At 40.3% G+C, this 26423-nt stretch overlaps 1 protein-coding gene across 1 annotated transcript; it reads left to right on the top strand.

The window, feature by feature from the left end:
* The first annotated feature begins 1138 nt into the window (after window positions 1–1138).
* On the top strand, window positions 1139–21106 carry LOC130881724 (zinc finger protein 431-like). The gene is made up of 5 exons (XM_057781479.1): window positions 1139–1215; window positions 14451–14506; window positions 16078–16204; window positions 16907–16967; window positions 18120–21106. Exons 3-5 carry the CDS (start codon window positions 16171–16173, stop codon window positions 19327–19329), a joined length of 1305 nt encoding a protein of 434 aa, XP_057637462.1. The 5' UTR covers window positions 1139–1215; window positions 14451–14506; window positions 16078–16170; the 3' UTR covers window positions 19330–21106.
* Window positions 21107–26423: the final 5317 nt, after the last annotated feature.

The following is a 26423-nucleotide window of genomic DNA, read 5'->3' as shown; positions in this document are numbered from 1 at the left end:
AGCTGGATAATTATTTAGTGGGTTATGGAAGGGAAGGAGAAATGGGGGGAGAAGTGGGGAGAAGTGAGAGACAGAAGCTGCGAGAGAGAGAGAGAGAGAGAGAGAGAGAGAGAGAGAGAGAGAGAGAGAGAGAGGAAAGGAAGGGACCCAGGTTGGAAGCTGAAGATCAGCTTTCCACAGCAGATGGGGGTGGGGGAGGGGAGTGGCTTGTCTCTTAAAAGGGACAGGACAGACCATTACATACCCATCTCTTTTCAATAAAAATGCAGGAGGGTAGGCACAACAGGTTAAAGGAATTGGGGCGGTAGATTCTCAAGAGTGCTTCCTGCTTATTTGTGTGTGTTGTCTTGTGGGGGGGGGGGCTAAGAAAGCTGGGTGCTGGTCACATCCCGGGTAGCTAGTCTCTTAATACTTGTTTAAGGTATTGGCAGAACAAAGAACAAAGTTAAGTTTAGGAAAAAAATTAGGATCAGCAAATTGAGAGTGGTGTATCTGTCCTGTTTAAGGTGGATACTTCAATTTTGCTTCCTGGAACTCACAAGAATTCTTTGGGTTTGTGAAAACAGAAGAATTTTACATCTAAATGTCAAATTTGAAGTGGAGAACTTCTAGAAGACACTTGAAACTAGGTCCCTTTGAGTTTGGCAACCTATGTAGTCCTTGGAATTTTTATCTAAGGTCCGGATGTATTGAGAAAGTAAGAGAACACCTTCTCTAAAACAGGGAAATTGCATGGTAGGGTTTTTGGCAGAGGGGTGGCATCAGATCCTGAGAATCCACGTTTTTCTACAGTTGGGGCTGTGGTTATCCATCCCAAGGCCACTGTGGACTTTGTTTATAATGCCCTTGAGTTACCCTGTGTTCCTCTTGTGCAAAATTGTCTGAGTAGCCTCCTTCTGAATTTGTAAAACTGAACCCATTGCTGTTGAATTTGGCACAAATCTCCAGCCAACCTGGATAGGTCTATCCTAAGATTGGAAGCCAGGGCTAGGAACTACTGTGCATTGTGCCTTCAGCTCACCGGTCCTGTCATTCATGCCTCACTCTCCAATCAGAGCCTCTTGCGGACCCACCAGTCAGATAGATGGGAGGGTACTTCTGGGAGCCAGGCTTCTGGCTCAGCTTGTTTCCTGTGGAAGTCGGAAGTTGCCCTGTGTGTTGTGCCTTGGGCTCCACCGTGGGAAGAAAGCGGGTTAGCTTGGCAACTGCACCATGGTGAGTAAAAGAGCCTGTTCTCCACAGATAGGGAGAAGTGGCTGGCCTTGGTGAGAAAGAGGCTGCTGTCTCTAGACTGTGTGGCGCAGCTGACTGAGCTGCGAGAGGTGGTGTGGTGAGTCCTCCCCTGGTTTGGTGGGAGTCTGGGGGCTAGACACAGAGTTCGGCGTGTTCCTGCTGGTTCTGTGTGGTCCTCCGTGATCCTTGCAACTCCCTGGCCCAGGGAGGCAGCCCCTGAATAACCTCACTCCGCCGGCTGCATCTGCACATAGCATTGGGAGCAGGACTCTACTTAGAAATATCCTTGTTGTTGATGTCACTATGAAAGGCGCGCTGTAGTCCTTGTATTGTCAGTGTGGAAGGCAAATTTGCCAAGCTCGGAGAACCCTGGTCTCTAGCATCTTCCAAAAGTTCTGCAGTTTTAACATTTAACATTTAGGTTTCGGATCCGCCTGGAGTTAATTTTGTGGGGCTTGTAAACGATTATCTCCTGTGTAAGACGAGCAGCTCCGCCGGCGCAAAGAAATCCAATCAGGTCAAATCAAACCAAATTAAAACGCCCGTGTTTTATTAAATGCACACTCTCTGGTGGCCGAGAGCACGGCAGGAGAGAAAGAAAACCGAGCAGCACGTGTAAAATCCGGGACCCACGTGTTTTTCCTCTGGGCTCCCTTGTAAATACCCGGTGGGAGTGGTCCTGAACCCTCCCTGGAATGCTGGGATTTGGAGTCCAGACCAACGCAACTCCTAGGCCAGGGGGCTGGGATGGATATCAAGGGCGGGGATGACGCTCCCAACTTAACATCACATAGAGTAGCACTCCACGGCTAGACTGTGATGTAGAAGAGTAGAATTAATTGTAATAGAATTGATGGTATAAGGATTTACCAGTTCTTAGGAGAATTTAAGTCACAAAGTAGGATTTAGGTAAGGGCGGGCTCCATCCCAAATACCCCTAAGATAAGTAGTACACTAACCATGCCTGTTAGAGAATGGTATGGGAAGATGGAAAGTTTGTTAAACAGTATTAATCACCTTTAGAACTGAATTCCCATAACAAGGGAGACAACCCTGATTTACAGCCCGCAGAAAAGCCCATCCCTTTGTTAAAAGACAGGCCTCTAAATGCTGTCAAGGGGCCATTCCAGGTACAGTCAACATTAAGTCCTGGTGTGCCATGAAGGTATATTAATTCTAGAACAGCTGCATCTCTAGTTTTTTTGAAAATCATTTAGAGTCAAGGTCTTCCATATTGATTGAGGTGGACTTGAACCCTGTCTGTAGCCCCACAGGGCATTGCCCTTGGCTCTCCTCCCAACTGACTACCCTCAATTCTTAGTTTACAGGTCTGCAGCACCACAGTTCTAAAGTTACCAGTTTGAGTCACATAGTGGGCTATCCATTGCAGTAACAGGAAAAGGATTTGCCTGTGGAGCATGGCTTCTCCCTGTAGAATGAAAGATCAGTGTACTGTGTACACTGCAGGGGGAAACGGCCTAGACAATAGCTCGATCATAGACTGAAGCTGCAGGGGTCTTCATCATAAAGAATGACCTGAAAGGGCAGGGTGAACAACATTCTGTGTAATTCCCCAGCATGCATTAATTTCTTCCATGTGAATGAAGACAGACAGAATTGATGGGTGTACAATTTAGGGAGGGTAGCTTGAACTATTGAGTGTTCAGTTTCCAATTGTGGAGCTCTCCTATGCATATGTGTGCAATCCTGGTTGACATAGTAAGTAAGCTCAGAGGTTTGAGACACAGGCCATTGGCTGGAAATCTGTGCCAGTTTACAGCACTCAGCAGCTAACATTTTACACGGGACAAAGTCATACAGTCTCTTATTAATGGCATTCATTAATGCCGGGAACCATATGACTTCACTGTGGGACAAGGCCTGAGAATAACATGAATAAGTTTTCCTTTTGGCAAGGCCTAGGAGAATTTAAAACATTTTTGGTAAGGCCAATAGATAGTTTGCTGTATAATTCTGAGCATGACTCCAGGAGCATATTGCTACCTGCTCTCCTTGCTTTCCTTACAAAAATTATTGTTGATTGCCTTTGGTTTTACTTTCTTAGAGCGATAGATGAAATGAGTATTTTATTAGGAAAACTTTCTCCTGATGATTCTTCTCTGGGTGAGCCAGAGGGGATGTTGTTAAAAATATACAGTGGATCTGATTCAGCTCTTAAATAAATCCTTTGTTGTTTTAAGTGTTACCTTGAATTCAGGATTCTCAAGAACAGGACGCTGCCTTTCCAAAGCACCTTGTGAGTAGTCTGAAAGAGTCACAGTAGTTCAAGACATGACATATTTGCATGATTGTCCTCGAGAGAATGATTCTAACCACAGGAGTCTAAGAGTAATGCAAAAGAATAGATGATATCAAGAGTTAATAGGAAGAATTTAAGACTAGGGAATGAAGTAGAATCATAGAAACCCACAATGCCCTCATTTCTCCTACTGTGTCAATACTGCAGAGCCAGTGTTGTAGGAAGCTGAGAGGAAGGGGATATGTGAACGAGGAATACCAGCAGTGCCAACTATTAAGAGCAAACTTTTTAGTTATGTAGCTAGCAGGATGATAGGAAGAAGCCTGGTATGTCCCCTATAGGAGACAGAGTAGTATAAAATATAGACTGAGGTTATTCAGCCTTGACTGAGTTGATTTTAGATTTGACTAGAGCGGAAATTCTCTTTTACTTTGCATCATGATGTAACTGCAAATGTTGCCAACTGAACACACTAGGTGTGCCTAGTTAGTAAATACCTATACTCCTCAAGGTGTTCCACATAATATAAACAGAAGGAACATTGCCAAACTCCTTTTATGAGATTAGTTACCCAGATACTGAAACTACACAAAGACTCAACCAAGAAAGAGAATTACAGATCAATCTCCTTCATGAACATAGATGCAAATGTATTCAATAAAATACTGGCAAACTGAATCCAAGAACACATCATTCGTGGTCTCTATGTCTATATAACACTTGACCAGGACCTTCTAGCTTTCATTGTTTCCACTGAGAAGTCAGGTGTAATTCTAATAGGTTTGCCTTTATATGCTACTTGGACATTTTCCTTTTCAGTTCTTAATATTCTTTATTATGTATGTTTATTGTTTTGATTATTATGTGACAAGGGGACATTATTTTGGTTCAGTCTGTTTGGTGTTCTGTAAGCTTCTTTTACCTTCATAGGCATATCCTTCTTTAGGTTGGGAAAGTTTTCTTCTATGATTTTGTTGAGTATATTTTCTGGGCCTTTAAGTTGGACTTTTTCTCCTTTTATCCCTGTTATTCTTAAGTTTGGAACACCAAACTTAAGACCTATAAATCTGTTTCCTCTATTGTGTCTTCAGTATCTTAGATTCTTTCTTCCATCTCTTGTATTCTGCTGTTTATGCTTGCATTTGTGGTTCCTGATCATTTACCCATAATTTCCATTTCCAGAATTCCCTCGGTTTGTGTTTTCTTTATTGTTTCTATTTTGGTTTTCAAGTCTTGAATCATTTTTTTCATCTGTTTGATTGCTTTTTCTTTGTTTTCTCTAAGGATTTTGTTGATTTCTTCCAATTTTTTGTTTGTCTTTCCCCCCACTTCTTTGAGGGAATTTTTCATTTCCTCTTTAAGGGCCTGAAACATTTTCCTAAAGTTATTTTTCGGGCATCTTCTGCTTCATCTGTGTTGAGGTCTTCAAGTCTTGCTGCTGTAGAGCCACTGATTTTTTTCATGGTGCTTTGTGTTGTTCAGTGTGTTCTTACCTTGTTGTCTACCCATCTTTTCCTCCAATTGGTGTAGTTGGGGTTGTGTCTCAGGTGGTCTGTCCTCCACGTGCCAGTGAATTCTAGGCTCAGATGGTCTCTCCTTTTGGTGGAGTTAGGGCCATGGTTCCAGTCACAACAGATGTTGCTCAATGGCAGAGCAGAGGTTAGGGGCAGGTAGGTGGGCCTTCCTTGTCTACTAGCTTCAGTGGAAGTTGGGCGTGGGTGGGCAGGCCTTCTTTGTGTGCTGGCTTTGGTGGAGGTCAGGAGCGGGTGGGCCTTCCTTACCAGCTAACTCTAGCAGTGGTTGGGTATGGGCGGGCCTTCCTTGTCTCCTGGCACTGTGGAGGTCGGGTGTGGGCAGGCTGCTGGGCCATCTTTGTTTGCTGGCTCCAGCAGAGGTCAGAAATGGGCGGGCCTCTCTTGCTAGCTGGCTCAGGTGGTGGTTAGTCATGGGCAACCAGGCTTTCCTTGCCTGCTAGATCTGGCTAAGGTTGGACATGGCAGGAGGGCCTTCCTTGTCTGCTGACTCTACCAGAGGTCGGGTGTGGACAGGCTAGTGGGACTTTCCTTGCCTAGTGTATCTGGCAGAGGTCCCCAATGTAGTCTTGACCTCCAAAAATAGCAATCCTGCCTCCAGAAATCTCAGAATGGGACTCCAAATCTGTCTTTATAAAGCTCTCATAAGCCCCTTTGTCTGCCTTTCCTCTGGGGTTTCCCTATTATTTCTCAGCAGCCACAATGAGTTCAGCCAATCTCTTACCTTTAAAACCTTCTAGTCTTTGCAACTTATGGTGGATATCTGGTGCTGACTGGTTGACAAAAGCCAGGCTGACTACAGACCAATTCTCTGGTGCTTCCAGATCCAAGGGTGTATAGGTCTTATAAACTTCTGTCCACCTCTCAAGGAATGCTCCTGGTGTTTCTTCCGGCCCCTGGCATACCTTACTAACTTTGGACAGAAACCCCCATTAGAGTCTGGAGGTGGACTTTTATCCTCTCCCTACATTTTTCTGTGTAGAATCCCAACTGAGTCACATCACAGAAAACCTAACATTTATGAGATCTGATTTGGTGGCCAGTCTTCCATCTGGGCCTGGAACCAATTTCTAAGTTTCTGTTCTAATCCTATCCCTCTCCTCAGTAGTGAAGAGGACTTGGAGCAGTTGAAAACAATCATCCCAAGTTGGTTGGTGAGTGAAAAGAACTGAACGCAACAGGTTCAGTGAGCCTTGCTGGCTTCTCAGAAAACTTAAGATTTTATAATTTCCAGTTATAAAGGTTGCTGGTGACAAAGGGCCAGTAGACTAGATGTTGCCTGCCCCCAGCATCAGGTTGGTCCACAGCATGCAATGTAAGGGCCATGGAATTCTCCCCAGCTGGTCACTCCTCCCTTTCCTCCCTTTGAGAATGGGTGTGTATGTGGGGAGCTCCTCCATCCCACCCCCTCTGCCTTCCCATACCTCTCATCCTGGGGTACCTGGGGGTAAAGTGGTGGGATAGAAAAGCACCCTTTCTCCCTGTTGCCTGGAGAAAGAAAGAAAGTGTACAGGGGCGCGGTAGGCAGTGGTCTGTCCCCCTCTCTTCTTTAAAGAGAATGACCCCATTCCTAATACAAACATTTTGTAGTGAATCATCAGCTTTTTTTTTTTTTTTTTTTTTTAAATAAAACAAACGAGAATTAACATAACATGGCCAAATCTCATACCTCCTCTGGCCTTTTACAACTTACTATACATCCTCAGGTTCCTATCTCTACTCAGACAGCCTTCTCTTTTATTTCTCTTCTCCTTATTATTTTAGTCTCTTGCCTTTTCTCTTACTTTCTAGACATGAAAACTTTTTATCAAAGTCCTTCTTGTGGTTTCCTTTAGTAGTCTAGAATATTGTATGCCTTTAATATTTAAACAAGAACAGAAACATACATATACAAAAGCAGAAATAACTCTAAATTTGCATCATCACAGTAAAACTTGTACCATGAGAAACATCTAAGACTAGCAGTAGGGTTTTCTTTTTCACCCTAACCAATGATAATCAGCTTCCCCAGCCACCACAGTGATCAACCATTGGTTCTCTGTTAGGCACCCAAAGTCCTGCCATGTCCTTATCAAGAATGCCTTCGCCCCCTCCGGATAATGAGCCTCAAGTCACTGACTTGGGTTTGAAAGTCCTTGGAGCGGTCCAAAATAAGACTCCAGGGAAGAAGTTGAGTTTGACTGACCCACTCCTAAGATAAGTAAATGAGGTAACATTACAAACAACAGGAAAACACAAAAATAACACTCGCAGAAATATATCATCACAGCACTTAAAAAAGAAACCAGGAACCAAAGCAGGCTGATGGCATGTCTCCCTGGGGAGTTCCGTTTTGCAACATGTGTGACCTGTGTTTCCTGTTCAACCAAAGGGACCCTCTGTCCCATCCAGGTGGGCCCAGGACATCTCCCAGCCCACATGGCCTCTAATGCATCCATCAGTCAAAACCCCAGCCTACAGATTCAGTTAGTTTGAGCCACCCAGATTGGGAAAAAAAAAAAAAAAACCACAAACCACAGAACAAGGAACAGAACAGACCCAGACACAGAGGGCTCACTTCACTTACCAGCCAGCCAGGTTATCAGACGCTCATCATGGTGGGATTCTTTGGGGAACTTTATGGACAATGCACCAATTGTTAGGGTCTGAGAGAAGCCTCCAAGGAAAGAAAGACCAACAGCCATGTATGTGATAACAAGAGTGCTTTATTGGTTCCAATGTTTGGGGTAGCACTTGGCGACCACTAAAAAAGGTCACAAGCTCCTTTAAGCAGAGTTTGTGAAATTCCAGGGAGGAGATACTAATCTGTGACTGATTGGTGGAGGAAAGATTAGTCTGGGGTCTGATTGGTTAGAGGGAGGTCCTAGTGCTTAGGGACCTTCTAGCAGCAGGGTAGGGAAAGCTATCTTTAGTTATCAGAGACTGGGGGTCATGTGCTGAGCCAGCAGAAGGGACCATGGGGTGACTGCTGAGCTAGCCGAAGACTGGGATGCCTGCTCCCAAGTTGTGGTTTTTCTGATGACTGTCTGTTTAGCTCTGTCCCATTTTAGTGAACCGAAACTAAGGCCTGATCTCTATTAGGGCTACTAGGAGAGCCTGTCTTGGCTCTGGTCTAACCCCCCCCCCCAAGCTTTCTCACTGGTAATGATCTGGGGCCAGGGCTTTGTGGGAGGGGTTGATTCAGATCCTGAAAATCCAATTCTTCCCATCATGTGTAGCTATGGTTATCATTCCCAAGCCCTCTGTGGACTTGGTCAGTAATGTTCTTTCTTTATTTATTTTTTATTTATTTTTTTTATTTTTGGTTTTTTCGAGACAGGGTTTCTCTGTAGCTTTGGAACCTGTCCTGGAACTCCCTTTGTAGACCAGGCTGGCCTCGAACTCACAGAGATCCACCTGCCTTTGCCTCCCGAGTGCTGGGATTAAAGGCGTGCGCCACCAACGCCCGGCTAGTAATGTTCTTAAGATACACTGTGTTCCCCTTGTACAGCATTATTTTATTAGTCCTCCCTGAATTTGTTCCATTGTATGGTAGTTTCTTTTGCAGCCTGGAAGAGTTCAGCTCTCAGGGCTGCACCCAGGGTCACTAAGAAAATGCTTTTTAGAGTAGCAGGGCTTAAAACGATTTCCTATTTAAGAAGATTCATACAATCTGAGGATCATTCCCTTTTATTCTTCTCCAGCTCTAGTTCTCTTCATTGTTTTATTCTCCTTGTTCTCTTTATTCCATTCTGCTCCAATTCTCCACAGCTTATTTCAACAACAAACTTTCTGCAATAAAAAAATTACAAAAACTGAGGGGAGTGAGTAACCATGGCAGTGCCTGAGCTCAAGGTCCCTAGTTTCCCATCCTGAACCTGGGGCCACATTGCCTTGTGAGACACGCTGCTGAGGACTTTATACAGGGAGTGATTGTGGTCTTTATCAGCTAGACTTTTAGTAAGCAAAGAATTGTCATAGTACTTTAGGTTGCTTTGTATTAATAGCCTTGGTTAGACATCTACAAATGTCCTTTTTCATATCTGTAAAGTTTTAAATTATGATGTGTATACAAACCCATTCAGTCTAGTTTGAAATTGCTCTGAGGTTTCAGATCAGCTAAGTGTGTGTAGCCTGTCTGATACTGGGGTAAATTGTTGTTTTCTTATGTTATTCTGAGTGAAAAAAAAAACAGTCCTTATGGGACAATAGATCAGTTATGAAGCATATCCTAGCATATTTCTGTTCTTCAAAATTACACAGATTAATGAGAAGTCATCTTCCTGACTATCCATGGATATATGTGTTCACAAGATTAAGATATAATCATGAGATTACATATACACATCACATGAGATGCATTATAGTGCAGATATTGGGGAGATACCACAGTTGTTTCTGCACATGTGGAATTACAGAGAGAAGCAACAGTTTCCAGAGTCAGTAGTTCTATGAGCCTTGCTTGAAGAAGGTTCTCCTCCATCAGAGAATTATTCATCTGGTGGATTATCAATTGCTATCTGCTGCATTTGCATCCTGGCCCGCAAAAGCTCATGACAGTTTCTGCTGACTTCATAAAAATCTCCCATTTTTTTCCTCTCCCCCCCCCTCCCCCCCAGAAGTAGTATACACGATGTTATTCTTTTTAGGAAGCTTACTTGGTAAGAGGCATAGCTTGTACAGGACCACTTCACCCCAGCCTTTATCTTTTCTACCTTCTGCATTTCCTGTCTTTCTCATCTTCTGGCACCTCCACCTCAGGACCCTGTCCCTGGAGAATAACCTGTTATTTTATGTCACTGTTATACTTAAGAAATAATTCTGGGAATATCTTTGCTGTGTAAATCTCCCATGTGCCTAAGTTCCTGTCCCTATTTAAATTGTTCAAAGTGTAACCTGGAGCCTGAACCTAAAATAAGAATGACAGGAAGTGTGTAATGCAAAGTCTGTTCTAAGCTGGCTCCTCTTTGAGCATTAGAGTAAGGTGAAGCATACTAGTTCTAAAGCAGTTTTCTTTATTAAACTCTTAAGTGTGTAGAGTGATTTTTTCCTGGGAAGGCATATTAATTCTAGAACATCTGCACTTCCAGCCTTTTAGAAAAATATTTCTGAAACAAGCTCTCCTATGTTGTTGACTCCAGTAGCCTTGATCCCAGTCTGTTGCTCTCCAGGTCACTGACCTTGCTATCCTCTATAGTACACTTTCTAAATTCTTAAATGACTGTACAACCTTGGAATTTTCAAATTTTTAAATTATCAACTACCTATTGCAGTCACAGGAAAAGATTTCCACGAGGAGTGTGGCTTCTGCCTTCACACTAGAATAGGAGAAATAGTTCCTGGTGTACACTGCAGAGGGGAAACAAGGTCAACAATTAGCTCCTGGAGTCACAATTATGAAAAAGGACTTGATTGTGGCTGGGGGAGTAGTTTTGTAATTTCCAAGCGTGTATTAATTCATGTCCTGTGAATGAAGGCAGACCAAGTTGGTAATTTTTCCACATTGAGAATGTTAGCTTGAGCCAAATAAAGATCTCCCAATTAGGGAACTTTTCTGTGCAAATATGTTCAGTCCTGCTTGACACAAAGATTGGTAACAGAATCTTTGACTGTTACTCTGTCAGGTTTCAGATTTCAGCACTCAACATCTATCAGTCTCTTATTAATGGCATTCCCTCTACTAGGCAAGGGACTACTCTTTTTCTAAGTCAATATAGCTAAGTTTTTTTATCTTAAAAATGAATCATTTTCACCATTTAAAAATGCCGATTACTGGTATCATGTTTGAAAATTTCATTTTCTTTAATTGCATTACTGTGCTAATCTCTATTTGTTTCTGTTCTCCATTGTTTCTCAGTTGTTAGGAATTTCATTTCTTTTTCTCAAGTACTATTGATTTATTTCTGTTTAGAGCAATGCCTTCTCAATCCCAGGCTTGCACCACACTGTCAAGTTGATAATTGACTTGAATACTTACTCCTTCCTCTGCTGTCCAGTGCTGGGAAGATAGTTCTGCAGCACCTTCTAGGCTGGGCCCTGACTGGTAAGTAAGAAAGAAACATAGACCAGTTAATGAGTGTCCTGCAACTTCTCTGGCTTTTATTTGGGAAAATGAAGAGTGACCTGTTCAAGAATGGAGTTCAATGACCAACTTTGAAGCTGATGTAGTCACAGTGCAGAAAGGGAGGGATAGGATGGAGGTTGAAAGCTTTCCTGCTTTGCAGTAGTTGAGGTTAGCAATGTGGATCAGGTAGTCAGGTTTAGATAATCAATAAATATCCTGACTGACCATTTACTGGTGTTCACAGATGAGGGCAATCAAGAATCAGGATAAAATCTGACCCTATCAAATTACTATAGTTACACTTGTTCAAGTAGACTAGAAGATCTGGCTAAATTATGTGGCTATGATTTGAGATGCACATCCTGGGAGCAAAGGTTGAGTAACCCATCATGTGCTCTCATTCAAATCCCTAGTCTCTGGAGAACATGGTCATGAAGCCTGTTTCAACTTTTCAAAATAATTCTTTGAGATTATAACTACATCATATATAGTTTCTTTCCTGCCTCTAAGCCCTACCATGACTCTCTTTGTTTTCTAATTCATGGCCTCTTTTTGCTTTAACAATAGTTACACAGTAACAACAGTTACTGTTAGAGGGTGACTTGTGTTTGGCTGCACTGGACATTGAGTGTGTAATGGAAGGTGTACAAGACTGGAAGAATTTCTACTAAATTACAAATTTCCTAGACCATGGCCCTGTCTGCGTCTAGGAAGGGGAGAAAAGGAGTTTCTGAGCTGGAGAGATTTTTCTGTTATGCTTGGTGTTAGTTGGGTGGATAAAATAGATTCCACAACTTGTGCCATAATCTATGTTGCAGGAAATAGACATTAGATTATTCTTTGACATTGTTTAGTGTGTAGGGCATCTTTGAGACTGAGTTTATCTGAAACCTCAAGGGGGCATGAGAGTTTTCAGAGCCATAGCAGGAGATTACCTCCATTTGTAGAGTGGGCTCTAGAACATGGGCTTCTCTTTGGAAGAAATATCTGTAGCTGGAGGGTCAGAAACATAACAAACTTAGTGTCTGTTTGAGTTAATTTTGTAGGTGTTATAAAGTCTGTTTATTTAGTTTTTATATGCATAGAATCGTAGGTAGTTGGATAACATTGGTCAACATCACACTTTTTCTGGCTGAGCTTCCTTTAGTCTTTTGATTAAAAGTTGACCATATCTTTCTGCTTTTATTCTTGGCTTTTCCTCACCATCCTTTTATTCTTTCACAAATATTGTACACATTCTTAATTGTTGTAACTTTGTTGTAAGTATAGAAGTCACATTGTGTCAATGTGTGTAGTATTTTTCATTGAGGATTCTTTGTGTTTCCACTTTGCATGTAGCTTTGTAATCAGCTTTCCTGTTATAAATTGTTGGGAATCTTCCTTGGATCATATACAATTCATCTTAATATTGTTACAATGTATTTCCAAGGGCCATTAATTTTCTTATTGATTTATTTAGGTTTTTTATTATTGATAATTTATGAAAGACATTTAGTTTATTGGGTAAAAATACTATGGTGCTGAGCAGGTTGCTCAGCAAAAATTCTTCTTGGGGATGACCTGAGTTCATATCCCAACACCTAAGTTGGGAGGCTTATAACCACCTGCTACTCCAAATCCAGGGGATCTGACACCCTCTCTTTAGTGGTTACCTGCAGGCACATGAAAAATTGGTCTCTCACATACAAACAGACACAAAAAATGGGGATAAATTTATTTTCAAAATTTCTTGTGACTTACAAAACAATTAGAAAAAAACAAGTTGCTTTGGGTATACAATACAAATCATACACTGTTTCTTTAAAAATCTGTTATTGTGCTTTTGGTTTGGAAGACTTTCCATTTCCTCATCTGATACAGACTTACATCCATTCATCTATCTTGGGAAACAAAATGGTTTTCAAGTGATCCTAACAAAAATACTTAAAAAAATGAGGTCCTTTTAGTACACAAATCTATTTTCTACAAAGTTAAAACATCAGACAACTTCGATTGAATTTTTCTAGTTTTGGTTGAACATCCCTCTTTGAACAACCCATTTTCTACTATTAGCAAAAGAGAGAACTGGAGTTCACTAGATGAGTGCTAGCCAGTGATTTCTTGGATTTGGATTTTAAGTAGAATCTTGCAGTTATTGGTTAAAGGACCATGGTATGTATTTGCAGGTGTGGCTTTGTGTTTTTGTAGTGCCATTTATGTCGCTGATTTTATTAGTTATCATCTAATCATATTGTTGTTTCTCTGGAAAATGATGGGCCTTCACCAGCTTTTGTATTCAGAAAATTTGCTACATTATATTTTGAGTTCCTTGAGTTTTTGTTAGTTTGGGAACTTTCTGTGGAGAGATAGTTTTAGTTTTCTTGATCTTAGAGGCTTGCCTTTCCTCATTTCTTGGCATATATTTGTTTTCAAGTTGTTGCTCTTCTATGTTTGGGTATTTGCTGCTTAAATGATTGGCATGGTTAATACATTGGTTTGGGTTTTTTTAAAAATATTTGTTTATTATGTATGCAGTATCCTTCCTGCAGGCCTCATTACAGATGGTTGTGAGCCACCATATGGTTGCTGGGAATTGAACTCAGGACCTTTGGAAGAGCAGGCAATGTTCTTAACCGCTGAGCCATCTCTCCAGCCCTGGTTTTGGGTTTTTAAAACCATCTCATGTTATTGTCTCTTCATATTAATTAGCTTTATGTGTCAGTATGACATCATATGAAGTAACATCAATTGAAGTCTTGCTTGCTGTCATAGGATAGCGAGAATCTGGTAGTGACGTATTGCCCTGGCTGTTGTTGATTGTGCTCTTACTCTGGTGTCTAGGTATCTGGGTTTGAGGTGCTTATGGGTCTAGGTGCTGATTTCTCAATTTGTCTTTGTTGGTTGAGTGTTTTGTTCCTCGGTTTCTATCTGCTCTCTGATCTTCTGGTTTGTGTGGCCTATGGTTAGACATGCATTCCCCCCTCCCAAGATAGGGGCTGGAAATCTGGCAATAGGCGTGGCTATAGCTCCATCAGAGAGTCTCTGTCCAAGTTATGGGTTGAAAAAAGCAAAGAGGGGTGGGTCTTGAGGATAGTGTTGAAGGGGCACTGAGAGAGTGTGGGAGTTCTGCAGGAGGGTGGCCTACATGAACTTCTGGCAGACGGTGTGTCCTTTGTTCAAGCAGGGGTCTGTGTCCAAGTTGGGGGCTAACACACAATAATGAGGAGGGATAGTGTCTGGGGGTTCTGATGAAATGCTACAGCAAGCGAAAGCCCTTAAGGTATCTGAGGGTGAACAAGCTGTTCCAAACATGTCTCTATTCTTCTGCCTCTATTCCAATTCTTTCATAATTCTAATACCTCCTTGCTTCTTCTCCGCTAGCCTAAAACTTCCTCTCTTTCAGGAGGCTTGAAGCTAAAGAAAAAGTTACCTCTCATTGGTCAAAAGCACATTCCTAGGGTAAGTGATAAGGAATTGAGCCAATGACCATGGCAACAAGGTTTCAGGAGTAAGGCTGTGATCAGAGAAAGCAGGAACACAGTGCACAGTGACAAACTTTGAGACATAGGTGTCTATTTCCAGCTAGACTTAGCAAGTGAAGAATTGGCAAGCTTTTCTTAGGGTGTTTTGTGTTAGCAACCTTGGTTTGGACACCTGCAACTCTGACCTTGTTGCTCTGGAGTGGAAACCTATCAAGGTGCCCTAAGGGTGAGACTCCTTTTAATTTATGTAAGGAATAAGCATAGTGTTTCCTACTCCCAGGAAGCAATTTCATACAAAACCTGCTGCACCTGTGGTCTAAGTATGTTAGTGTCCATCCCAATTAAGAAGTCAAATTTTGCAAGATCACCCTTGATGTGGCAGCAAGAAAGAATCAAAATTTAAGGTTATGTATTCTTAGTCTGTGGTTTCAGTTCGGCATTGATGCAGGCATCTATGTTTAGGAGTGACAGAAACCCAGTATGGATACTGTGAGAGTCCATTGCATGAAGCTGTGAGGACAAAGCCTGGGTTGCATTTTGAGACCACAAGATGTTGAAATACCAAAGCTGTAAGATACCTGCCATGGAGAGGTAGCTGCATATATGGAATAGCAGTACACAGAGAGATATGTATGAGAAGTTTTAGGGATAGGGCTATCTAAGCCCTTGGAAACTGAAGACCCATGCATCTCAGACAGAGCTGCAGGATTTGATGTTCTGTCCTGTTGTGCTTCCGTCTTGCCTTCACTATGTTCCCATTCCTCTCTTTTGGAGTGCAAATGGATATTCTGTGCCATTGTTGTATATTGGAAAGATGCAACTTTTTTATGATTTTACAAGATCTCACAGACAAGAGATTGTCTTGAGTGTTTGAAGATACTTTGGACATTTCAACAGTGTAGGGGCTGTTGCAGAATATGAAAATCATTGAAGTGACTAAGTGCAGGTTCTTCATGGATGACATGGGTCAGAATCCCTAACACTTTGCAAGAATTTTAGCATAAATAAACAAACAAACAAACAAATAAATAAATGTGGGCTCTGAGATCTATCTTTTTTGTTTCTTTGAATGATTTTTACCCACGAGTCCAGGTCTTAATATGTACTTCTGAACTGTTGCATAGACTAGGTTGGCATACAACTCTGGGGCAGATAAACCTGCCTCTGCCTTCTGAGTCCTGGGGCTAAAGGCATGAGTCAGTATCCCTAGATTGCCCATATTATTTTTCATTTTTTGTAGTTAGTAATTGTTTAAATAATTTCTCTAATATGTACTTTGTACTGTTGATTGTTTACTTGTCTCTTTATGTTTGTTTATAGTCATTTCTCTTGCAAGGTGATTTCCCATTCAAACAGTACAGAAATGTCAGAGGTGAACCTCCTATTCAGTTTCCTTCTAAACTAACTTGGTAAACACATTATAATATCCTTGTCATAGAATAAGTATTGGGAGCACCAGAATTATATGACTATGTTGTCAAAGAATTATACATTTACAATGTTGTCAGTATCACAGTTTTTGTTGTCTACACGTGTGGGGTATTTTAGAATACAGTGACCTATGATGATTTACATATCGACTTCACTTGGAAAGAATGGGCTTTGCTGGATCCTTCCCAGAAAAATCTCTACAAAGATGTGATGCTGGAGACCTACAGGAATCTCACTACTATAGGTAAGACTGAATTTTCCTTTATGTTTTCAAATAAGGGGACAACTGTTCCTTGGTTATTAATGTTCTTCTGTAATTTGATTGAGGAAGAGGACGAATGAGGTATGTAACAGGAATTCTAATTGTTCTTAATAAAAACCCAGAGACATATTGGGGTTAATGGTGAATATCAGAGAAGGAGCTAGAGAGTTCTCACCTCTATCAATACTCAGACTAAATGGACAATCCTGTCCTCAGAATGACTGCAGACTCCATTGAGCTCCTGTCTCCTCCCCCTTTATATTCATCTCTAGTGCTGGGATTAAAGGCATGGGATCCCAGGTGCTGAGATCATCTTTTATGAGCTCTGTTTCCCTTTTTGACTGGATCAGTTTTGTGTAGCTCAGGATGGCCTTGAACTATCAGAGCTCCATCTGCCTCTGTCTCCCAAGTGCTGGGATTAAAGGTGTGTACCACCACTGCCTGGCCTCTTTGGCTAACTAATATGGCTATTGATATTAACGGTGTGTAACACCACTGACTGACCTCTATGACTGTGTCTAGCTTTGCGCTCTGATCGTCAGGCAAACTTTGTTAGATCATAAACAAAATATTACCACAGAGGTGAATAAATCAGGCATGAATCTAGGGTTCACTGAAGATGGTAACTTAAGTGTTACACAATTTTCAATAATATACCATACACTTTCTTGTACTATATTTTAGGATACAATTGGGAAGACCATAGAATTGAGGAATATTATCAGAATTCTAGAAGACAAAAAAGGTAATTTTTATGTGCAAGATGATACAAATGTGCCTCTGAAGAAATTGTAATGTGTCCTTGAAGTTTTAAAGAAAAGCAAGCATGTAAATAAACACAACTTAAAAGTGTATGGATATTTACAAAATTCTCACAAAACCATATACTTCAATTTCAGAAAGATGAATTGAGTTTGCCAGACATTCCACTCAGGAAGAAGACAAAGAAACAATGCCTTAACAGATATCACCATTTGATCAAAGCCTCATTATAGCTATGGTGTAGAACTGCCAATCCATTTAGTTTTGTACCACTCATGTTACAGAAGGCACACACGTTGAAGAGGTGATGATATGTATATGTCCAAACCTTCTAATAAGCAAATGGTCCTTGGTAAAGCAATGTTACTCATATACTTGTTTTAACTTTACTAAGTTAAATGAGAAGAGCAGTTAGAGTCAAGAGTCAAGGGGTGTTTGTTGTGGAGAAACCTTAAACACTATATCACATTTATGAGGAACAGAAAGTAAAACTATAAATTCGGTGTGCAAACCATTTATTTGTTATTCTTCCTTTACTAGGTATATCATATGTCGCTCTGGATACAAGACATATGAGCATAGGGACATGGAAATATGTAACATAACCCCTCTCAGAATGATTAGAAGATTTGTAGTAGTCCCCACTTTTGAGTAGATTTGTTGAATTTGATTCAGGTATACAAGTGGTTGGGTTTGCAACTTTACTGTTAATACATCAACAAAAATCACACTGCAGAAAAGCCCTATGAGTGCTAGGAATGTGTAAATAATTCTTTTTGTCTTAGTTCACTTAGCTATCACTCACAGCATAGGAAAAATTTTGAATGCAAGAAGTGTGGTAAAGATCTGAGTTTTTCCAGTTCTTTTCAAATATGTAAAAAAAATCCCATTTAGAAAGAAAGATTCTATAAATGTGAGCCATGTAATAAAGGCTTTTACTATTACAGTTATCTTCAAAGATGCAAAACAGCCCTTAATGAAGTGGAAAGACATGAGTGTAAATAAAGTGATAAAACCTTAAGATCTCATTCCTCTTTACAATGAGACTAAATTGATGAAATTAATTCATACAAATATGAAGATTCAACAGTGTAATGAATGTGGTAAAACTTACATGTGCCAATTATTCTTGCAGGTATGAAAGAAGTCATACTGGAGGGAAAACATCTAAATATACTCTATGTGTTAAAGGCTTTGCAAATCATAGTCATCTTCAAAGGCTTGAAAGAATTCAGACTGGAAAGAAACCCTATAAATGTAATCAATGTGGTAAAGCATTTGCACATCGCGGTAGTTTCCGAGTCCATAAAAGAACGCATACAGGAGAGAAACCCTATAAATGTAATCAGTGTGGCAAATCCTTTGCATGCCCCAGTAATCAACGATTACATGAAAGAATACATACTGGAGACAAACCCTATAAATGTGATCAATGTGGTAAAACCTTTGCACGTTCTTCTACTCTCCATATACATAAAAGAACACATACTGCAGAGAAACCCTATGGATGTAATCAATGTGGCAAAGCCTTTGCACGTCGGAGTCATCTTCAATGCCATGAAAGAACGCATACTGGAGAGAAACCCTATGAATGTAACCAGTGTGGTAAAGCCTTTGCACGTCACTTTACTCTTCAGATACATAAAGGAACACATACTGGAGAGAAACCCTATGAATGTAATCTGTGTGGTAAATCCTTTGCTTGTCACCGTACTCTCAAATTACATAAAAGAACACATACTGGAGAGAAACCCTATGAATGTAACCAATGTGGTAAAGTCTTTACATATCGCTGTAATCTTCAGATGCATAAAAGACTACATACTGGAGAGAAACCCTATGAATGTAATCAGTGTGGTAAAACCTTTACACGTCACAGGCAACTTCAAAGTCATAATAGAACACATACTGGAGAGAAACCCTATGAATGTAATCAATGTGGCAAAACCTTTGCATATCCTAATGCTCTCCAAATACATAAAAGAATACATACTGGAGAGAAGCCATATGAATGTAGTCAATGTGGTAACACCTTTGCACATTACAGTACTTTTATAAGACATGAAAGTACACATACTGGAGAGAAGCCCTATGAATGTAATCAATGTGGTAAAGCCTTTGCACGTCAGAGTCATCTTCAAAGCCATAAAAGGACCCATACTGGAGAGAAACCCTATGAATGTAACCAGTGTGGTAAAGCCTTTGCACATCATCATAATTTTCAAATACATAAAAGAATACATACTGGTGAGAAACCCTATGAATGTAATCAGTGTGGTAAAGGTTTTGCATGTGTCAGTACACTTCGAAGTCATGAGAAAAAATACTGCAAAGAAACCCTATAAATGTAGTCTGTTTGGTAAAATTTTGCCCTTTATATAGAAGTAAACATTTTGTGTGCAATCAATCTGTTAAGGCCTTTGCATATTATATCAATATTTGTGTACCTAAAAAAAAACTAACAATGAAAGGGCTTCTTACTATAAAGTATTTGGTAAGATTTTTAGCCAACACACCTACATGCAATTACACAAGAGTATTCAGGAGAAAAACAATTGACAATGTCAGCAATCTGTTCAATCATTGTGGTGTCCATCTTTATTTTGTTTTTACCTGCAAATCCTTGTGGGGGGGAGACCCTTTGAATTTAAATGATAAGGTTAACCCTTTTGTATTTCATACTTCTCTTTAAGTACATGTAATAACTAATTCAGTTGTAAACCTTTATGGATTTGTGGTAGTGCCTTTTCTGTTGTGATAAAATCTGTCTGCATCAACTTATGAAAGAGTTTAATTTGGTCCTTGGTTCCAGAGAGATACAGGATCAACATGAAAGTGGCAACAAGTGTCAGATATATCAGGTAAATCAGGAGGCTAAGAACTCACATCCTTAGTTTGTAGCATGAAGCAGAGTGGGAACTGGAGGTGTGTGACTGTAAATTCTCAAAGCATACCCCCAGTGACAAATTTTCTCCAGCAGGGCAGCATTTCCTAAATCTTCCCGAATGATGCCACCAACTGAGAAGGACTAATTTCTCTGACTTCAAGCCTACATACTTGTTTTCTGTTATATGAACCAATTCATGATGAAGAAAAATTCTTTAAATAACCCTTTAGATGCCTCAACATCTGTGTCACAAGAATAAATGCTTATAAAATAAAAATTTTCATGAGTGAAATTTTGTTTAAAGATTTGTTTTAATTTTAATTATGTGATGTCACTGTGTATTTGTTTGAGTATATGCATTTGTATGCTGGTTCCTGAGATGGTTAGACCCTTGGATTGTCTTGTAGCAGTAATTACAGGAAGTTGTCAAAAACTAGACCTTAGTTTTGGGAATGAACTTTTCTTAATTGCTCAGCCATGTCTCTAGCTCTGTAATATTTTAAAGCCTATTTGTATAATTTTGAACTAAGGAAATAAGGAAGAGCTCATACATGGGAAAAAAAACTGTTCATGTAAATGATTTCATAAAGATTTTAGACCTCACAGTTGTTTTCTGGCTCAAGACAAAAAGTTTGTTTCATTTCTTATTCATATAACCTTCAGGGATTATGAACCTTATCATGTTCACTGAAGACAGATGGTGGAGATCACTGCATTGTGTTTTCTATTTTGAAACATTTGAGGGAGATTCTAGAGTGTGCTATATGTGTGGCAAGTCCACTTAGTGAAGTTTATTTTGTGGTCCTCGTATTTCTTCTGTGACTTTCATTCATCTTCTATTCTAGTTTTCTTAGCAGTATGTATTTTTCTGCTACAATGTATAGAATGGGATTGCCATCATGTAAGTGGCCCATTGTTTATTTAAACATCATGCAGTAGGTTATCATACTTTCCAATAACAGTGTCTGTGAAAGGATGATAGGTTGTTGTTCGTGGTTTTGTTTTTCATATTTTCACAAATTCCCTTGAGATTTTGTTGATTGTTTTTCAGCCTGCCTTGGCTATCAGTAATTATTCAGGGATACATTTGAACTCATGACCCACATTTGTCAACCTCCTGAGTACAAGTCCAAGGACAGATGATGTACCCCCAATGTATGCTGTTTTGTCAACATGTTTTAACAATGTTAAAACACTTAATAGCAGAGAAAATAAGAAACTAACTATCTCATGTGTAGCCAAACAAGTATTTTCATATATCTGGTAGGGAAGTAATAATGTAGAATAATCAGCAATAAATTGTATATTTCACAATATAGCTTGATGTGCTATGAATATGTATAATTTGAATTTACACGTGTGTTTATATTCCCTTCAGTTGTCCATTTGGCACTTCATCTTGAAGTACTGCATTCTAAGGAAATTATCCAGAGATGCCAGATAATGTAATGGCAAGATTTAAGCATAAAAATAGCAAGATTAAAGAAGCATTTCTGTGTGTGTGTGTGTGTGTGTTTGCGTGCACGCATGTGTGTGTAATATAATTATGTTCCTTTAGGTCATGACAGATACGTGGAGACCATAAGACAACTTTGTGGGGTCTACTTTTTTCTTTCTTCATATAGTGATCAAAGTGAGGTTACTAGCCTTGCACACCACATACATTTCCCACTGAGCCATCTTGCTGATGCTCAAGTATGATTAGCTGAAAATTTGCATCACAAAATAGTGTCTTACTTTCAGATTGTAAATGTATTTTCCTGCTCACCACACCTGGATGTTGGATCCCTTTCCTGTTTTCTCATTGTGATCTATGAGTTTCCCTTTTAACAAAGAAAAATAATACCCAGAGCTAGTGGGTATTATTTCGCATCTCCCCCATTTGATGCATTCAGCATCATCTGTCACCCAAAGTGGGGCCAAGTCCACACTTATCAGGACTCCCCTGCACCCCGCCATGCTACCTATTTGCCAGTCTGGGCACATTTCTCTCCCGCCTGTGGCCTACCTGCCACTGCTCAGGAACCTGACTTTCCCTGCTGCAGCCCGACATTTAGGGGACTTGTGACTGAGGGGAAGCTTTGGGTGTCCTTATCCTGTTCACCAACTGGTGGGGGCGGTTTTACATTAGCTAGAGACTTGCTGTTGAATTTTAATTAGCAGCCATTGCTGGGAACTCTGTGCTGTGAACCTTCTGTTCACCTGGTTCTGTCACTCAGACCTCATTAGCCAATCATAGCCTCCAGCAGACCCACCAGTCAAATGGGAGGGTTCTTTTGGGAGCCAGGCTTCCGGTTTCGCTCTTCCCGAAGAAATCATTCTTTCTCTCCTGCTCTGCGCTTTGGGCTCCCTTGTCGGGAGAGCATGTGAGCTTGGCAGCTGCACCGTGGTGAGTAAGGGGTTGCTCTCCACAGACAGGAGGAGCCAACGGCCACTAGGTGTGGAGGAGTAGCCGGCTTTGGTGCAGGGGGCTGTTTGCCCCACGTGTGGAGGAGTGGCTGGGCTTGGTGGGTGAGGGGCTGCTGTCCCCAAACAGGGTGGAGCGGCCTGCTGAGGCTCGTGTCTGATGTGGTGTGTCCTCCCCTGGCTGGGTGGGAGCCAGTGGACAGAGTTTAGTGTGTTCCTTCCTGGTCCTGCCTCATCCTAAGTAATTCTAAGTGATCCTTGCAACTCCCTGCTGGCAGCCTCTGAATAACTTCACGACCTGGGCTGTGTCTGCACAGAGCAGAGCTTTGGGAGCCACAAATGGTGGTGCCTATAGTGCTTATATTGTCACATGTGTAGAGATATCACCAAATATGCCAAACTCGGAGACTTGTCTCTCCTGGGTCTTCAGAACTTCTGCACTTTTATCATTTATGTTTAGGATTCGTCTGTAGTTAATTTTGTGAGGCTTGTAAAAGGTTTTTCCTGTGCAGAGTAGCACTCCGCTGCTAAACTGTGTTGTAGAGGAGTAGAATTGATAATAGAATTAATGGTATAAGGATTTACCAGTTCTTAGTAGACATTAAGTCACACAAAGTGTTAGGTTGGGAGCCTAGGCCCCAGTCCTTCACATCTATCCCAGCCATCAGGCCTTGTCTGGACTTCAAATCCCAGCATGCCAGGTCCTGACCCCTCCCTGGGGGTGGGGTCGAGACCCCTCCCCAGGGTACTTAAGTCATCCCCCAAAAGAGAAACACGTGGTCTCCCTTTCTTCCTCCCGGTGGTCACGTTCCTGCTGCTTCCTGTTTCCCCCTTAGGGCCACTCGAGAGCGCAGATCTCCCATTAAACCTGGATATTTCTTAATTTGGATTGTTTTGGCTTGAATGGGAATTTTTTGCGTTGTCAGAGAGCTCGCTTAGGAAATATTCCTAACATTTGGAGGTTCCCACCGAGCTAGGGCAGATCCTTTCCATGTGGCAGGCCTCGTGTTGAAAGGCCCCTAGTCTTCAGTTCCAGTTCTCTATGCCATGCTTAAAACCGGCTTCTGGGCTACAGCGGCTGCGTCTTGGTGAGTCCCTTTTCTTGTCTATGCTATAGGGTTTGGGGGGACCCATTCGTACTTATTTTTGTCGTTTTCGGATTTCTATTTGAAGTCGTGAGCTCACGCTGGGAATTCGAGTCAGGTTGCAGTCAATGTTAACTATAGTCTCATAAAAGAGTTTGGCAATGTTCCTTCTGGTTCTATTATGGTGAACACTTGATGAGAATAGGAAGTTGTGATAGAATTTTGCATTAAAACCATTTGTCCCTGGGATATTTTTATTTGTGAGGCTTTTGTTGAGAGCTTCTATTTCCTTACAGTTTATACATCTATTTAAATTGCTCACCTGTTCTTGATTTAATTTTGTTATATGGTACCTTACCAGAAAATTGTTCATTTCTTTTATGTTTTCTAATTTTGTGGAGTACAATTTTTTGTAGTATTATCTAAGGATTATCTGGATTTCCTTAGTGTATGTTGTTATGTCCCCCTTTTCATTGATGATTGTGTTAGTTTGGATGGTCTCTCATTGCTTTTTTATTAGTTTGGATAAGGGTTTGTCTATCTTGTTGATTTTTTTCAAAGAACCTGCTCTTTGTCTCATTGATTCTTTGTATTTTGTAAATTGTTTCTATTTAATTAATTTCAGTCCTCAATTTGATTATTTCCTGTCTTCTGCTCCTTCTGGGCATGTTTGCTTTTTTGTTCTATAGCTTTCATATGTGGTGTTAAGTCACTATGTGAGCTTTCTGTATGTGCTATGAGCTTTTCTCTTAGTACTGCTTTCATAGTGTTCCATAGGTTTGGGTACATTGTGCCTTCATTTTTATGGAATTTTAGGAAGTCTTTAATTTATTTCTATCTTTACCCATGGGTGGTTAAGTAGTTTACTGTTCAATTTCCACGAATTTGTAGGATTTCTGAGAGTATTGTTGTTTTAATTTCTAACTTTAAACCTTGGTGATCCACTAAGATACATAGGGTTACTCCAAGTTTTTTGTATCTGTGGATGTTTGCTTTGTTCAGTATGTGTTCGATTTTCGAGGATGTTCCATGAGGTGTTGAGAAGAAGGTATATTCTTTTGAGTTTAGGTGTAATGTTCTATACCTGTCTGTTAAGTCCATTTCATTTATGGCATCTATTAGTTTCCTTATTTCTCTGTTAAGTTTCTGTCTGGTGGACCTGTCCATTGTGGACAGTGGAGTGTAGAAGTCTCCTACGATTACTGTGTGGATTTGATGTGTGTTTTAAGCTTTAGTAATGTTTCTTTTACATATGTGAGTGCTCTTGTATTAGAGGCATAGATGTTAATGATTGAGATTTTATTTTGATAGATTCATCTTGCTATGAGTATAAAGTGTCCTCCTGCTAATTTTAGCTTGAAATCTAATGTTAGATATTAGGATAGCTACACCTGCTTGTCTCTTAGGTCCATTTGATTGGAAAACCTTTTCCCAACCCTTTACTCTGAAGTAATGTCTGTCTTTGAGGTTGAGGTGTGTTTATTGTATACAACAGAAGCCTGGATCTTGGTTTCCTATCAATTCTCTTAGCCTGTGTCTTTTATAGGTGGATTCAGTTCATTGATGTTAAGAGTTATGGTGAGAGGACTTTTTTTTGATCCAGTTTATTTTGTGTTCTGTAAGCTTCTTTTACCTTTGTAGGAATATCTTTCTTTAATTTGGGAAAGTTTTCTTTTATGATTTTGTTGAATATATTTTCTTTGCCTTTGAGCTGGAGTTGTTCTTCCATCCCTATTATTCTTAGTTTTGGTCTTTTATGTTTTTCCAGGTTTCCTGGATGTTTTATGTTAAGAATTTGTTACATTTAATGTTTTCTTTGACTGATGAATTTATTTTATCTAGCTTCCTTCAACCCCTGAGATTCTCTCTTCCATCTCTTCTATTCCGGTGGTTATACTTCCCTCTGTATAGTTTCTGTTCATTTGTCCAGATTTTCCATATCCAGAGTTTCCTTTTTTTTTTTAATTGCTTCTATTTTGGTCTTTAAGTCTTGAACCATTTTCTTCAACAGTTTGACTGTTTTTTCTTGGTTTTCTTGGGTTTCTTTGAGGGATTTATTAATTTTTCCCAATTTTTTGTTGGTTTTTTTTCTCCATTAATTAAGGGAGTTTTTCATTTCACTTTAATGGTCTTTATCCTCTTCATAAACTTATGTTTGAAATCATTTTCTCCTGCTTTTACTTGCTTAGGATGGTCAAGTCTCCCTGGTTTGTGATTACTACTTTCTGATGTTACCATGTGGCTTATTAGGTTGTTGGATAAATTCTTGCATTGGAGCCTACCCATCTCTTCAATTGATGTTGGCACTGTTGCTTCTTGCTTCTTGGTCCAATTCTTACAGTAGCTGTCTGAGTCTTTGGGAACTGTTCTTGGTCTGCTCTGTGTCTCAGGGAGCCACTGAGGTCTCCTTTAGCTTGCTCTCTTGCTCTGTTCTCCTGGGTTGCTCTCCCAGCTTGTGCTTTAGAGTTCCTTGAAGTGGTCAGTGAGAAGGAAAATAGATGAGTGTCCTCCAACTAATCTATATTTTATTGTGAACTTGCAAATAAAGAAAGAATCATGTAAGAATTGAGTTCACTGACAAACTGTACATCAGGCATAGTCCCAGCACAGAGAGGTGTGGGCAAGAAGGAGCATGAAAGCTTTCCCCCTTGAGACCATAGCTCACATAAGAAACAGGTAGTGATTCAATCAACTTTAGATGATTGCTAAATGTTCCGACTGGCCATTTCTTGCATCCACAGAGTAAGTAATCAAGAAGTGGGATAAAGAACCAAACCTGTGAAACCAAATTACAGTGGTTGCACTAGTCTGACCAAAATAGAACTGGATAAAATGTTGTGGCACTGCCTGAAAGCCTGTCCTTAGTGTTACTAATTCTTGGTGTGCTCTAATATAAATTAGTAAACTATGGAGCACATGACCATAAACCTGTTTCACCTTTTTAGATTAATTTTTGTGGATTTTAATTACATCATTTATGTCATCACTTTCTTGCCTCTAAGACTTTCCTGAAATGAGAAAAATCATGAATTTTGCTTTATCAAACATTGCTGTTTGAATG

The sequence above is a fragment of the Chionomys nivalis genome, chromosome 9 (genome assembly GCF_950005125.1).
Source record: "Chionomys nivalis chromosome 9, mChiNiv1.1, whole genome shotgun sequence".
Lineage (NCBI taxonomy): Eukaryota > Metazoa > Chordata > Mammalia > Rodentia > Cricetidae > Chionomys > Chionomys nivalis.
The sequence above is the reverse complement of the archived record's forward strand: the minus strand, read 5'-3'. Positions and strand labels throughout refer to the sequence as shown.

Excerpts from the sequence above, each read along its gene's own strand:
- LOC130881724 (XM_057781479.1), top strand. The coding sequence starts at position 16,171 with ATGCTGGAGACCTACAGGAATCTCACTACTATAG. Across the intron at positions 16,205-16,906 it reads CAGGAATCTCACTACTATAG|GATACAATTGGGAAGACCAT; the intron begins GTAAGACTGAAT and ends ACTATATTTTAG. Across the intron at positions 16,968-18,119 it reads AATTCTAGAAGACAAAAAAG|GTATGAAAGAAGTCATACTG; the intron begins GTAATTTTTATG and ends TTATTCTTGCAG.